This window comes from Sinocyclocheilus grahami, unplaced genomic scaffold (assembly GCF_001515645.1).
Source record: "Sinocyclocheilus grahami isolate Dianchi unplaced genomic scaffold, SAMN03320097.WGS_v1.1 scaffold182.1, whole genome shotgun sequence".
In the NCBI taxonomy this organism is placed as follows: domain Eukaryota; kingdom Metazoa; phylum Chordata; class Actinopteri; order Cypriniformes; family Cyprinidae; genus Sinocyclocheilus; species Sinocyclocheilus grahami.
The window spans coordinates 693,172-709,082 of record NW_015505361.1 but is presented as its reverse complement, the minus strand read 5'-3'; the positions used below and the strand labels follow the sequence as shown (position 1 = coordinate 709,082).

The window sequence follows — 15,911 nt, the reverse complement described above, 5'->3', positions numbered from 1 at the left end:
GGGTGTCCTGTGATTGGTTAGCTGGGTCAGTGTGTGTTGTGATTGGCAGCACTCGGCGCCTGGCGAGCTTCAGTGTAAATATTGCGTCAAAATCAAATCAATTTGAGCACGATTTAAACCCGGATGATTGTAAACACTCTAAGTTTGTCTGCTTTGGGAAAGCTAGCGTGTCTCCGACATAGTGGTAACACTCGTTGTCTTCTCTAGTGCAGCTCAACCAGGTCTCGTCCCATTCGTCGATCTTTGTGATATCACAAATCCCAGAAAATACGCATTGTAGTTCAAGCGAGTCATTCGTTGTAGTTTTTGAAAAGTGATTTCTGTTAAATAAAATATCTCCTTTTGAAGTGGACTTTGAGCTTTGTAACTTTGCAGATCCTTTTTATGCTCAAACAGCAACATTACAGACTAACTAAAGTTGAAAAAGTGAAAAAGCATAATAAGACCCCTTTAAACATTTTAGCAACGTGCTAGAACATGTTAATAACATTCTAATGACTTAGAGTAAAATCTTCAGACTTCAGCTTTTATTTCAAACTTTCAAACAAGGCATTGTCCAACCGACATAAAAGTTTGATATGAACTTTACTCATCTAGTTATTTTTTCTTTCAATAAAAATCTTATGCCCTTAATTTTGTGGCTTTTTTTTCTAGTGGTGTTGAAAATGGTTTTAAAAAGTCTATATTTTTCAAGGTATTGTATCAAAGTTAGAAATTCCAGATTTCTAACACACACACACACACACAGATGTGGCCAAACTGTTCAGGGTCTCCTATAAGAGTTGAATCTCAGTGAGTTGGACAGGGTGCAAGAAAAAAAGACAAATTCAGACTGGCATGTTATACTGCAGCTGTCTAATACAACATGATCTAACATCCGTGCTCTCTCTCTCTTGCGTTAATGTGTCATGAGTGTGTGTGGCCAGATGGCACTTCCCCACTTCTGAGAGGGATTCTTTGAACAAACAACAAACTAGTGAGCCAACAACCACCTCAAAAACAAACAGCCGCCTCACAAACAAACACATAGTGAGAGCAAGAAAATGCATTATTCAGGAGGAGATGCTTAGAATTCATGTTCATAAATGAGCTGCTTCACTCGTGCCGTCAGAGACTAAAACAACACCACATACACCTGAGAACCGCATCACAAACACTGCCAGTGGTGCCGCTCCCACCCGCCACAGTGCTAGGGTGTGTGCGTGGTAGCCAGAGTGTTGCTATGTGGTTGCTAGGGTGTTGTGAGTGGTTGCTAGGGCATTGTAAGTGGTAGCTATGACATTGCTATCTGCTAGGATGTCATGAGTGGTTTTAGAGCATTGCTGTGTGGTTGCTAGGGTATTTTGGTTGGTTGTCGGGTTGTTGTAATGTTGTTGCTAGGGCATTGTGAGTGGTTTATGAGCATTGTTGTGTGGTTGCTAGGGTGTTGTAAGTGGTTGCTATGATTGCATTGTTATCTGTTAGGATGTCATGAGTGGTTTTAGAGCTTTGCTATGTGGTTGCTAGGGTGTTTTCATTTGTTGCTAGGGTGTTGCTATGAAGTTGCTAGAGCATTGTGAGTGGTTTAGGAGCATTGTTGTGGGGTTGCTAGGGTGTTATAAGTGGTTGCTAATATGACATTGCTATCTGCTTGGATGTCATGAGTGGTTTTAGAGCATTGATATGTGGTTTCTAGTGTATTTTGATTGGTTCCCAGGGTGTTGCTACGTGATTGCTAAGGCTTTGTGAGTTGTTTAAGATCATTGCTGTGTGGTGGCTATGGTGTTATAAGTGGTTTCTTTGACATTGCTATCTGCTAGGATGTCAAGAGTGGTTTTAGAGAATTGCTACGTGGTTGCTAAGGTATTTTGGTTGGTTGCTAGGGTGTTGCTATGGGGTTTTCAGTGTGTTCTGGGGGTATTAGAGCATTGTTGTTTGGTTTCTAAAGTGCTGTAAGTGGTTGCTATGGCATTGCTATCTACTAGGATGTCATAAGCAAATATATCTAAATAAGTCTGTAAATATTTATTTTGCATCAGTATCTTGTAGCATCTTGTGGTTGTCTTAACATTTGTGTTATGCATAAAAAATTTTTTTAATTACTATAATATACAGTGACCGTTGTAAATGTGCTGTATATAACAGTTGATAAAACTACACACTCTCTCACTTATACATTCATTCATTCATTCTAACCCCTCGTGCAGCCGTGACTCCTGCATGTTTTTCCATGACAGCCTGCTGGAGTGTGTGTGTGTGTGTGTGTGTGTGAGAGAGAGAGAGAGAGAGAGAGAGGTTTATCTTGTAGCTGGAGGCACTCAAAAGGTGAAAACATGTCATGGGCATCCTCTTAGGGAACCAGGACTCTCTCTCTCTCTGTAGTGGATGAGCGAAATGTCATGGAGGAGCATCTCAGGTGTGTGTGTGTGTGTGTGTGTGTGTGTGTGTGTGTGTGTGTGTGAGAGAGAGAGAGAGAGAGAGAGAGGTTTATCTTGTAGCCGGAGGCACTCAAAAGGTGAAAACATGTCATGGGCATCCTCTTAGGGAACCAGGACTCTCTCTCTCTCTGTAGTGGATGAGCGAAATGTCATGGAGGAGCATCTCAGGTGTGTGTGTGTGTGTGTGTGTGTGGACATTTCTTCTTTTCTTTTTCTCTTAATGGATATTCTCTCCATCCATCTGTTGTTCTGTCCTTCACATATTAACACTGTTTGGATAAAAGCGTCTGCTAAATGACTAAATGTAAATGTAAATGTAAATTAAGCAACTTTCAGCTTTTCCAAGGCTAAACAGTTGAATCTCAGGGAAACACATCTGGGTCACATGTCACCTCACAAAATAAGAAATTGTATTTTGCATAAAACGAAGCATATTTTTAGGACCATTTTTTTCCCATTATGAAATTAATTTTTAAGACAGTTTTTTTTATTGTAATTTTAGTTTAGTTTTATATATATACTCTCTCTCTCTCTCTCTCTCTCTCAGTATATATATACTGTATATTTTTATATTAAATATTACAAGTTTGGTATCAGTAAGATTTTTGTTTTAAGTCTCTTCCACTCAAAAAGGCTAAATTTATTTGTCAAAAATACAGTAAAAACAGTATCATTCTAATATGCTGATTTGTTGCTCAATAAATATTTCTGATCATTATTAATGTTGAAAATGTGTAAAACCATGACATTAAAACATAGTGATTTTTTAAAAATTGACATTATAAATGTCTTTACTGTCATTATCGATCAATTTAATGCAACTTTCCTGAATAAAAGTATTAATTTCTTGGAAAAAAATACCGCCCCAAGATTTTGAATAGTTGTATATACAGTATATAATTTCAGTCAGCATAAACAAATACAATATAACAAATACTACCATAATATATAAATACTTGACCATGTAAATTAAAATTTTCTATATTACAATAATAATAAAATTACTAAAAATGTAAAGTCAAATAAATTCCTAAATAAGTTCAAATTCAATAAGAATTTGTGAATGCGTTTGTCATGAAAATAATGTTGCGATGGACAAAATCATTAAGATGCTTAAAAAGGCTTCCTGTTCTTTAAAAGTGAAGTATGTAATTTATAGACTATGTAAAAATACTTGTTATATTGCAAACAGGAATATGTTTGTTTGAAAACTTTATTTATTTTTTCCCAATTTTGTTTGGTGCTGCTAGTGGCAGCTTTCCTCTTGATTTTGTTGAAATGCAGGCTTGTTCTTGACAGGTTTGTGAGATTCACTCGAGCAATCTGTGTGTCTTTGTCTCTGTTCCTCCTGTCGTATGTTGTCTTCCCTCTCTTGTTTTCTTCTTCTCTCTGGATGTGTAGGGAATTCATAGTCTAACGTCAGAGAAACGCTGTGTGCCGAGAGAGAAGAAGCACTGTAAATACTGGATGGAGTCTATTTCTGTCTCGGAACATGAGATTGACTGTTAAATGCACACACGTACACAAACACACACGCACTCGCTGTTTATAGAGCAGCGTTTCTCCATGATTTCCATGGTTCCAGATCTCTGCCTGCTCAGGGTGAAATGTTCTCCATCACAACATTCACATACATGCACAAAACATCTTAGATTATTGACTCAGGAAAAAAAAAAATCAAAATGATGATTTAGAGAATTCATGAGAGAGTGCTTTCTTCACATTTCTGCTGTTTAACGTCCGTATTTGTCTGATGTCTTTAAAAAAGCAAGGTTAAGTTTACATCAGTTTATCAGTTTACATCTTGCAATTGTGTAAAAAAAATTTTTTTTTAATTTTTTTAATTTTTAATCTGACAATTCTGACTTTTTTCTCATTATTGCAAGTTCATATGCCACATTTCAGACTTTTCTTTTTTTATTTCGTCTTGGAAACATGCTTTCATAATGACAGAAGGCTGAAGCGCACAACACCTTTAACAAGAAAAACACTTATCACATACAGTACAATAAAGAAACAAATAACAGTGACCTTATTAACTTTATGGCCGCTTTGTTACTTCGTAAATGTCTGGATTTCGAACCTTTGCACTTCAGAAACTTCATCAGGTCCAGATTACCCAATCAAAGCTGTCACCATGACCAGAGACGCAAGCGGATGGGCAGAAAATGGCGAATGTCGATTATGCATTAGCTAGTGTGTGTGTGCTGGGGAATACTGAGGTTGAAGAACAAATGTTGTGAGTGTTGAATGTGCCGTTCCTGTGATGTGTGTGACGTTCTCCTGAGTTTTATACCTCAGCTGAAGCGAACAGTGTCAGAAACGTCTCACTAAATATAACACACACCCTGACAGTGATCTGAATCGCCGGATTCCCTCGCTACTTTGAAGAATTCCAATTACTGTCAGTGTTTTCCATGTGTGTGTGTGTGGATGTGTGTGTGTGTGTTGTAATCCATCACAGCTCAGGCATTACAGACAGTTGTGCTTGTATGTGTAATTCCACTGTAATTAGTGTTTATTCAGGATGCAGTGATTCATCCACAAATAGCCAAATGTTCCTGTTAAAAGAAACAGTAAATAAACAATAATGAACGGTGGGTGTTTGAATTTAGTCGAAAATATCCACAAATACAAGCAAATTTAACCGCTTTCGTTTACTTTGCCCAGGCTGCTTTAAATTGGATTTCACACCGACGATGGATTTTTATGGGCTTCCTAAACTTGGGTGGGTAAATCAACCAGAACCAGACGTTCACAACACTGACCTTCTCTCTCTGTGCAATCTATAGAGCCGTGAGGATATATCACCCAACAACAGAGCCAATCTAGATTCAATTACCAACTGGGCCAAGAGTGCAATTTATAACTACACACACGCATGTGGACGCTCCTGAGGATGGTAGAGGTCGCACTGCATGCATTAAACTCCCGTGTTTACCATGGAAATCGGTGAGGAATTCAGCGTCATGAATTTCTGAACGTAATTTATAGCTGAAATCTCAAGTGCATCCCGCTTACGATTCATAAGCTGAATCCTCAGCGAACAGAATTTGAATTTATTGTCGAAATGAATTTCCTTAGTCACAAAGGTGTGTGCATGCATTTGCATTCTGAATAATTATGCTTTGTGTTCATTTTCAATGTTTTATATGATTTATGTCAGCTCATGGAAACTCTGGATATGAATTTATATGCTGCTGATTCTGTATCTCTGCATAAGCGATGCACCTTTTGGCATGGTTTGGCAACTTTGAATGCTTCTAAGTTTGTCTTTTACTGATTCTAGTACAAATATGAAACATTCTTAAATTAAGGTACATTTACTTGAAATGCAAAATGATGTAAGATTAGAAGTTTTGTTTTATTAGTTATTTATCAAAATGAAGTGAGGTTTATGCTTAAAACAAGAACAAATATTTGCCACTGGTATCAGAAAAATAAACTTGTTTTGCCTATGAATATTTTTTTCTGACCCCATTGGCAAATATTTGTTCTTGTTTTAAGCACAAACCACATTTTCAGGCTTCTTATCTTGTCATTTTGCATTTTAAATAAATGTTTAGATATTTTAAGAATGTTTAGATATTTGTGTCAGAAAATTTGACTACCTAACCAGGTCAAGATGATGTTGTTGCATGTAAACCAGTTTGAGCAATGCTAAAACCAGCATGAAAGCATCCAAAACATACTTTATACTACTAACAAGAAATGAAATCTTCTTAACCGGTCATAATCTGTTCTTAACCTGGTCACCAGATAAACCGGTTTAGCTGACCTCAGCAGTTTTTTTCCCCACAATACTTTATTTTATACATATACGCTTTGATGCATGTTTGTAATTAAATGACCACATGATTGTGTGTTTTATGTACAGAAAAAACTGCAGTGTGGATATTTCTGCTGATGGTTTGGCTATGAATCACTAAAATAATGTGCATATCAGCTAGTTTAAGAAGACACCACTGGTTGATTGAAGGTTTTAGTGATGCTCTTTAAAGGAATAGTTGACCCGAAAATAAACATTTACTGAAAATGTGCTCACCCACAGGCCATCCAAGATGTAGATGAGTTTGTTTCTTCATCAGATTTGGAGAAATGTAGCATTGCATCACTTGCTCACCAGTGGATGCTCTGCAGTGAATGGGTGCCATCAGAATGAGAGTCCAAACAGCTGATAAAAACATCACTATAATCACTCCAGTCCATCAGTTAATGTCTTGTGAAGCCAAAAGCTGCGTGTTTGTAAGAAACAAATCTATCATTATGATGTTTTTAACTTCAAACCGTTGCTTCCATAATCCATAATAATACTTCCTCTTGTGAGAGAGTTAAATGCACAGATCAAGCACTGTTTACAAGCCAAAACAGTCCAAAACAGCTCTAAACAAAAATGTGTGTGGATTTTGATGTGAGAGACAACAGGAGATGGACTTTTTCACTGGAGGAGGCGTTGTTATGGATTATGGACATATTACCTATTTTAGCCGGAAACAACGGTTTGAAGGTAAAAGTGTCTTAATGATGGATTTGTTTCTGAAAAACATGCAGCTTTTGGCTTCACGAGGCATTAACTGCTGGACTGGAGTGGTGTGGATTAGTTGTGGATTATTGTGATGTTTTTATCAGCTGTTTGGACTCTCATTCTGACGGCACCCATTCACTGCAGAGCATCCATTGGTGAACAAATAATGTAATGCTAAATTTCTCCAAATCTGATGAAGAAACCAACTCATCTACATCTTGGATGGCCTGAGGTTGAGGACATTTTCCTCAACCTCAATTTTCATTTTTGGGTGATGGAAACACCCTGGCACTGATATAACATGCGTCAGCACTTTATATTTGGTGCTAAATTGTCCAGTTTTTCAGTGTGGCATTGCTAAACATACTGATTTCTCGCTGCAATTTTCCTCCAGGTTTTACTGGGATCTCACCATGCTGCTCCTGATGGTGGGAAATCTCATCGTCATTCCCGTGGGCATCACCTTCTTCAAGGACGAGCACACGCCGCCGTGGATCGTCTTCAACGTGGTTTCCGACACCTTCTTTCTCATGGACCTGGTGCTAAACTTCCGCACAGGAATTGTGAAGGAGGACAACGCGGAGATCATTCTGGACCCTCAGCAGATCAAGATCAAATATCTGCGCTCATGGTTCGTGGTGGACTTCATCTCCTCTATCCCCGTGGACTACATCTTCCTCATTGTGGAGACGCGCATCGATTCGGATTTCTACAAGACGGCGCGCGCTCTGCGGATCGTACGCTTCACCAAGATCCTCAGTCTGCTGCGGCTGCTGCGGCTCTCGAGGCTCATACGCTACATTCATCAATGGGAGGAGGTGAGTGGATGTTTTTAGTGTTTTTACCACATTCACCACTCATAACTGCAGATATCTGATGATAATGTGACCCGGGGAGGGATTTAACATCTCTGCCCAGAGGAAAATATTATTGCTTTCATAGCACAAGAGATTCAGTGGAGTTGTCAGTTATGTATAATTTAAAGCAACAGTTCAGCTAAAAGTAAAGTTCTATCATTATTTGCCCTTGGCATATCAAGACATGCAAGTTTGACGTCAATTTGCATGCACATCAATGCATTATGAAAAATTCTATGTTTATATGCGTACTGGCATCAGAATATTCCTATAGACGTTGCCGTTATAAATATGCTGATCTACACATTTCCTGCTGTTATTCTCTAAGAGATTTGAGAACTTTTTCACTCAAACACTTCTGACCTTCAAAAATGCCAGACAACACCACCACAAAATTTATAATAATAATAATATGATTATTACTATTAATGTACATTTATTTGAATAATTCTAAAAATAATAATGTACACAATAATTTAATTAGGACTTGAACACTTCTGACCTTCAAACATGCCAGACAACGCCTCCACAAAATTAATAATAATAATAATTATTATTATTATTATTATTATTATTATTATTATTGATGTACATTTCTTTGAATAATTCTTAAAAATAATAATGGTCACAATAATTTAATTAGGACTCGAACACTTCTGACCTTCAAACATGCCCAACGCCTCCACAAAATTAATAATAATAATAATAATAATAATTATTATTATTATTATTGATGTACATTTCTTTGAATAATTCAAGAAAATAATAATGTTCACAATAATTTAATTAGGACTCGAACACTTCTGACCTTCAAAAATGCCAGACGACACCGCTACAAGCATAATTTTTTTTTTATATTTGAAGAAATATGTACATTAATAATAATAATAATAATTATTATTATTATTATTATTATTAATGTACATTTCTTTTAGTAATTCTATCAAATAATACAATATTTTTGTTGATTATTATTATAACTGTCATTATTATTATTGACATTTCTTTTAATAATTCCATAAAATGGAAGTCTTTCTTAATATTTTTGTTTTCTGAATACTGATGTACATGTAAACATAGGCTAATGCTTCTGTGAGTATGATGACTATGATGACTTTTTGTATTTTGGTTGAACTATTGCTTTATTTGAGTTCTTAATTATGTGAGAGTCAATCTTTAGTGTTTCTCCGAAAGTTTATAAGTAGAAAAGAAATGCTATGAGATTAGCAGATAGCAGCTCATATCATGTTCTCTTCATCCTGAGATCTCTGATGTTTGACTGCAGACGTTTGATTTGTTATGTTTGCAAATATGAGCATAGTTTAAGGCATTTGATCTCATTGTTATCTTGCAGAAGTGGTTGAGATACTGAAGCGATCTGATTTGTGCTTTTAGAATCCAGTTTGTTCTCTGTTTGCAGAAATCACAGGCTGGAAGCAGCATATGCTTCGTGACTCTCATTTCCAGCCAGTCTGCGAGCTTTGGCAGAAATCGAAGTGTTGACTCTTACACGTATCAATTAATGAATATTTCAAAGCAGAGTGCTAACATTAGGCTGTCATTTTCTCTGGTCCTCTTGAGGATGGGTTTGGATGGTGATTAAAGCGTTGATTAGAAGCGTTCGTCTCTCAGCATCAGTAGTGAACGGGTGAACAGGGTCTCAGAGGTGCGCGGTGAGAAGTGAATCTGGCGAACGCAGCTGCTGCCTCATTTAGTCGGCCGTGTTAGTTCTCATGACAGCATATCACGCTCTCTTCCACAGCGGCACGCTGCAAATTGAACAGCTCCTATTAGAAGCGTGCAAAACATGTCAGACGTGAAAAATACATTGGAAAGTCTCAATAATAAATCGTCAGACTAGTTTTCAGAGCAGTATTTGTTAAGCTGATGTTTACAGAGTAGTTTACAGAGTACTACATTAGTGATATGTTTGAGGATTTTCTGTTTCTGATAATATAATATAATGTAATGTAATGTAATAATTTGGCCTGTCATAAATTAGGCAAATCATAAAATCTGTGCTGCAATTTGTCATACAAATAATTAGCGATTAATAATTTCATTCTGTTTTGTTCATGTCACATACAGTACATTCTAAGCCTAATACATACGTTTTTACTTATATATAATAATTATTATTATTTCATATAATATAATAATAAAAATTATAATAAAAGGCCCAAGTGATTTACTTTAGTCCTGTGAAAATTAATATTTATATAAATAATATAATATAATATAATGCAGTCTGATTAAACCCACAAGTTTTGTTTGAAGAAAGACCTTTGACTTCCTTTGTGTACTTTAGGAAAAAAAAAATTAAGTTCTATGACAAAATGTAATTGAAATTTCATGATTAATTGTCCTACAAATAATTAGCAATTAATGATTTAATCCTGTTTTGTTCTTGTCATTCTTGTCTGTACAGTCTAAGCCTAATAGCCTAATTGTATATATAATAAAATAGGCCCAATATAATATAATATAATATAATATAATGCAGTCTGATTAAACCCACAAATTTTGTTGGAAGGAAGACCTTTGACTGTCTTTGTGTATTTTACAACAATGATTTTTTAATATTCTTTGACAAACTGTGATTGAAATTGAAACTGCACAGTTATTGTGGTTGTCTCAAATAATTGCCACGATCATCTGATTAATTAAAAAGAGTGACAGAAATATAATCGCAGTGTTCACAATGCTGCTTGTTTGAAGTTTCCTCATAAAAACGTTCGCAGACGTCCTGGTGTGGTTTTTTAAAGTGCCCCTATTATGCCATTTCCAGTATTGCCTTTCATGCAGTGTGTAATGTAGCTGTATGTGAATGTAAACGATCTGCAAAGTTGTAAAGCTGAAAGTGCACGATAAACGATAAAATTATCTCCCAAAATAAATAATCGACTCTGAACAGCTGATACGAGTCATTAGTAATTCGAATCCCACTAATACATTTGTATAATGCGCGCCTATGTTCTATGTTGGCCGGCCGCGAACAACTTGATCCCGCAAACACGTCACTCTACTGACGACTGCTTCGCTAATCTCTGTGATTTCAATGCGGGATTCACAAAACGCTTGCTGTTGGAAGATGGATCAGTATCCTGTTTATTTGGACCAACTGCTCCACTGAATCACAACCTGTAAGTATGATAAATAATAGATGTTTATATTTTCTATATAGCGTTCAAAATGCGGAACTCTGGCAATGGGCGCATTGTTTCCGAAATGCGCTGTATACCGTAGACCAATCACAACAGACTGGGCCATCTGACCAATCAGAGCAGAGCAGGCTCACGGAAAGGAGGGTTTTAGAGAGAATGAATCTTTGAACTAGGGATGCACCATCGGTATCGGGCCCGATACTGGTCTCCTGTACTCGTACTCGTACTCGTTAAAATGCCCCGATACCAAACGCCGATACCACACAGCATGTGATAAGCGCCATATTCAAACAAAGAAACACCGACAACAGAACAACAGACAGCAGAAAGGAGTTAAGGACGCCTACTACGAAGTATATGTATGCAATGAATATAATGTTAAACATTCAGTATTAACGCCTGTATAGCTGGTGTGCGCGAGCTGATAAACAAAGCACACTGAGTGGATTGAGCGCGCGGCGGCGCAGATGCGCGAGCTTGTCGAGTGAATATTCCTTTCTCACAGACATCACTGGAAAGTTTGTAGTTCGGTCGGATATGTCAAAAACAAGTAAAACAATGCACAAGTTACTTTACGGTAGGGAGAGAGAGAGAGAGAGAGAGAGAGAGAGAGAGAGAGAGAGCGCGTGCACTTCTGTTGTGTGATCTTCGAAACTCGGTATCGGCAAGTACCAAAAATAAAAGTATCGTATCGGACGAGTACTGGAAAAAGTGGTATCGGTGCATCCCTACTTTGAACTGCTTCGAATGAATCGTTTGAGAATTGCTGGAAAATGAGGGGATATTAAATGCATATTTTGAGAAAGCTAAAGCGTTTTTTGACCTTGCATGCATGTAATCCTATTATAGGAGACTCCCAAAACAATATTAGGAACCATATAAATAGCATAATAGGGGCACTTTAAATAAATGGAAAACACTACTTTATTATTTTAACTTGATTTTACTGCATTTTAGACCTAAAAGCTTCTGCACCTTGTTTGTGATGGAGGAAAGTGCAGGCAGAGGAACACAGCAGGAACTGACTGAACTGGAAAACTAGAGAGATGAGATGAATTGAGTGGAGATCCTTGTTATCTACACACACTTCTGACTAATTTTCATCTTACCTCCATATAATACATACTGATGTAGTATTTAAAAGCACAGCATCGCTGCTCTTCCATAAGCACCACCTGCTGTCAGAGAGTGAACTTGCGTTCTCATTCATCCATCTGCTGTTTTTGTTTCATGCAGTTACATTTTATGTAGCGTAATTTCACAAAGCTAAGGTTAGATCATTCCGCCTTTGCTTTAAATTAAATGTAATTTACATAAAAAAAGGCTCATACTGTATGTAGCATCTTTGTTTGGATCGTGATTAAAGTGCAGTGGCTCTGCAACCGTTTCATGCATTGTGATTCATCTAAAGGCACAGTCATGGAGAGAATGTGATAAACCGTGAAACTGGCAGAATATATAAAAAAAAAAGTGATAAAGATTTTTGTTCCATCCGCCCAGCACTAAGCAGCATAATATGTGACAGAAAGTGAGCGGACCTTGATGGGGCGGAAATGAAAAGCCATCGCAAAGTGTCACTTTTAAAGGAATTATCCCTGATCTTAGATGAGTTTAATGGTGTCTTAACTGTCATGAAACTGTCATCATGATTTAATGTAGAACAGCTATTTTTACCACTGAATGTTTAAGGGTATAAAAGAGTCTGTGGCACCTTTGAGATTCACTGCCATTCAAACGTTTAGGGTCAGTACCTTTGATTTTTACTAAAGAAATTAATACTTTTATTCAGCAAGGATGCATTAAATTGATCAAAAGTGACAATAAAGATTTGTATAATGTTACAAAAGATTTCTATTTCAAATAAATGCTGTTCTTTTGAACTTTCTATTCATCAAAGAAGCTGAAAAATCAAATGTACCACGGTTTCCATAAAAACATGAAGCAGCACAACTGTTTTCAACATTGATAATAACCAGAAATGTTTCTTGAGCAGCAAATCAGTATATTAGAATGATTTCTGAAGAATCATGTGACACTGAAGACTGGAGAAATTATGCTGAAAATTCAGCTTTGATCACAGCAATAAATTACATTTTAACATATACTCACACAGACAACAGTTATTTTAAATTGTAATAATATTTCACAAATTTCACTGTGTTTTTGATCAAATAAATGCAGCATTGGTGAGCAGAAGAGACTTCTAAAAAATCTAACCGACCCTAAACGTATGTAATTATTTTAAATTAATTATATAATTCAGTTAAAACCTTGTTTCTCCTTATGTCAATCATAGGATCTTGTCAAAAATGTTGTCAACGATTTTTTAAATATTTCAATTTCGTTTTATTTCTGTAATTTGGTATACATCACATTTGCTGTTTTTAAATTCATTATTTATATTATTTATCATTAAAAGGGTTTAATTGCATGTTAATCAGTCAAGAAAAGCATGTTCCTATAGATGAAAGGAATAGTGGGGATATTAAACATCAACATTTGAATTAATTTCTTTTCATTTCTTTATTTATTATTTATACAGTAGTAATATTGACAGCAGACTGGTGCTAATCCTGCCGAGTTGTATTCCCATGTTTCAAATAATGTACACAAAATTTTAATTGACCAAAAGCGAAGCTAACCCCTTGATGCTGACAATCTCACAATTAAATACATCTTCTTCTCAAAAGTTTGGAAGATGCTGATCTCCACCTTCCTGGAGGAAGTTGCTCTCCTGTGAGTGAATGCAGTTCGTCAGCGTGTTATTAAATCAAACTCATATGAAGGCTTAATGAGTCCCTTCTGCGATCAGCAGATGCTCTCGCTGACACGGCCATCCAAACAAACCTCGCTTTCAGCGTCCAGGGGCCTTTTGGGGCCATCGCTGGGAGTTTTAATGGAGTGGGTGTTTTTAAGAGCTGAAGCAGCCCCTCTCGGCCCGTATTATGCAAACGACGAAGCTTAAGCGCTCTCTCTGCATGAACCGAATGGCTCTGAGTGCTTCTCAATGGCCTGAGTTTGCGTGAGGGATCGTTTCGAAGGCGTTGTGGAGCTTCGGTAGCCGGACCATCTGTGTTTGTTTACTGAGCGAAGGCAGGGAGTCCTTCTCTATTAATATCGGCATCTGGGATTGTTCTGATTTATGGCTCGTGTCGCTGCGATTGGATGTTCAGGATGGAAAGCATAGCGTTCAGTATGGCACAGAGTTTCCTGAGGTTCTGCAGTGCAAAAACACAAATATAGTCATTCTAGGCTGGTTTGGCGTCACGCCTGACACATACAGTAGGTTGAGATAAAGTCTGCAGGAGGAGGTAGAAACTGGGTTTAACAGCGTATTAAGGGATGTAAGACGGTTTGGCAACATAAAAGGCCAATGTGCAAATGTGACTTGTGTAATATAAATATTCACACAGCAGGTGGGCTCTAAAACCATGTAAATAAAGAATCAAAAACCCTCATCGTCTAGGCATACTACCTTACTGATTAATTTCATCTAGGATTCAGTTTGTTTGCTATACACAGTATGCTAATTGAATACTGTATGCATGACCAGTTACATGTGAAGTATGTGAACACTGTGTGTGAGAGACTGTATCGTCCCCATAATATTTTTCAGAGACTCCCCTCCAGTCTTGAATATTTGGTTAGTATGCATTTCAAACAGTAGAATACTATGCTATGGTCACATCATCTCATTACATGTACTGTATGTTTAATTGCATGTTAATTAGTCAAGAAAAACATGTTCCTGGTTGAAAGAAACTTTTTTATAACAATATATATTTTTTGTTTGTTTGTTTTATTTGAATGTATTTATTTTGTTTTTATTTATTTAAATAGTAGGTGATGTGCCTTTATAAACATAAGCATTTTACTTAATTTCTTTCAATTAATTTATTGTATTTATTTTTATTTAATTAATAAAAAAAATGTAATAGTTGGTTGTATACCAATCTCAAAATAAACATTTTAATTAATTTCTTTTAATTAGTTTATTTTAATTAGTTTTTTTAAATTTATTTAGTTTGTTATTTGTATTTATTTTAATTAATGTAATTATGTATTTAAAAAAATATATGAATTGATTTTTATATTATTTTTTTTAATAGTAGGTGTGCCATTCTTAACATACCCAAATATTTTTAATGAAAATGCTGCCAATGGATGAATATTGTCATCATTATTATTAAGGCTTAGATTGGATATAACTTTGACTTTATCACTTTCAGTAGGGTTATTTATTTATTTATTTATTGTTTGTTTGTTTGTTTTGATTTGAACGTTTTTTTAAATGGTAGGCGATGTGCTATTCTAAACATGCATTTATTTATTTATTTATTTAAAATAATTTTAATGTATTTTATTTATTTATTTTATTTATTTTTAAATAGTAAATCAAATAGCTGCAGATGGGTAAATATCATCATCATCATCATTATTATCAAGGCTTAAATTGGATGTAACTTTGACTGGGTGTTTATCACCTCCAGTAGGGTTATTTATTGGTATGTTTGTATTTAAATGCATTTAATTTATTTGATTACATTTATTTTTTAAATAATAGGTGATGTGCCATGTATATATATTTTTAAAGGAGTTAATTATTAATTTATTTAATAATATATTATTATTAATGATAATAATAATTAATAAAATTATTATATATTTTAATTAGTTTTAATTTATTTATTTTAAATAAAATGAATTGATTTATTTATTTATTTATTTAAATCGTAGATGAAATAGCTTTCAATGGATAAATATTATTATTACTATTTTTTTATTATTTTTAAGGCTTAGGTTGGAAGTAACTTTGACTGGATGTTTAGCACCTCTGGTAGGTTTGTTTAGGTCTGCAGACACTGCGAAATACTTGATTTAGGGTTAGGCTGTGAGGATGGTGTTGTGATTTAGCACACAGCATGACAGTATTTCTCAGAGAAAGCTC

The 15,911-nt window shown here is 35.7% G+C and overlaps 1 protein-coding gene across 1 annotated transcript in view; it reads left to right on the top strand.

Moving 5' to 3' along the window:
* Window positions 1–15,911, top strand: part of LOC107594389 (potassium/sodium hyperpolarization-activated cyclic nucleotide-gated channel 4-like) — an 88,076-nt gene that overhangs the window by 24,478 nt on the left and 47,687 nt on the right. The window contains exon 2 of the mRNA XM_016284410.1: window positions 7,337–7,760. Within this exon, the coding sequence (XP_016139896.1) occupies window positions 7,337–7,760 (424 nt within the window). The remainder of the gene's footprint in view (window positions 1–7,336; window positions 7,761–15,911) is intronic.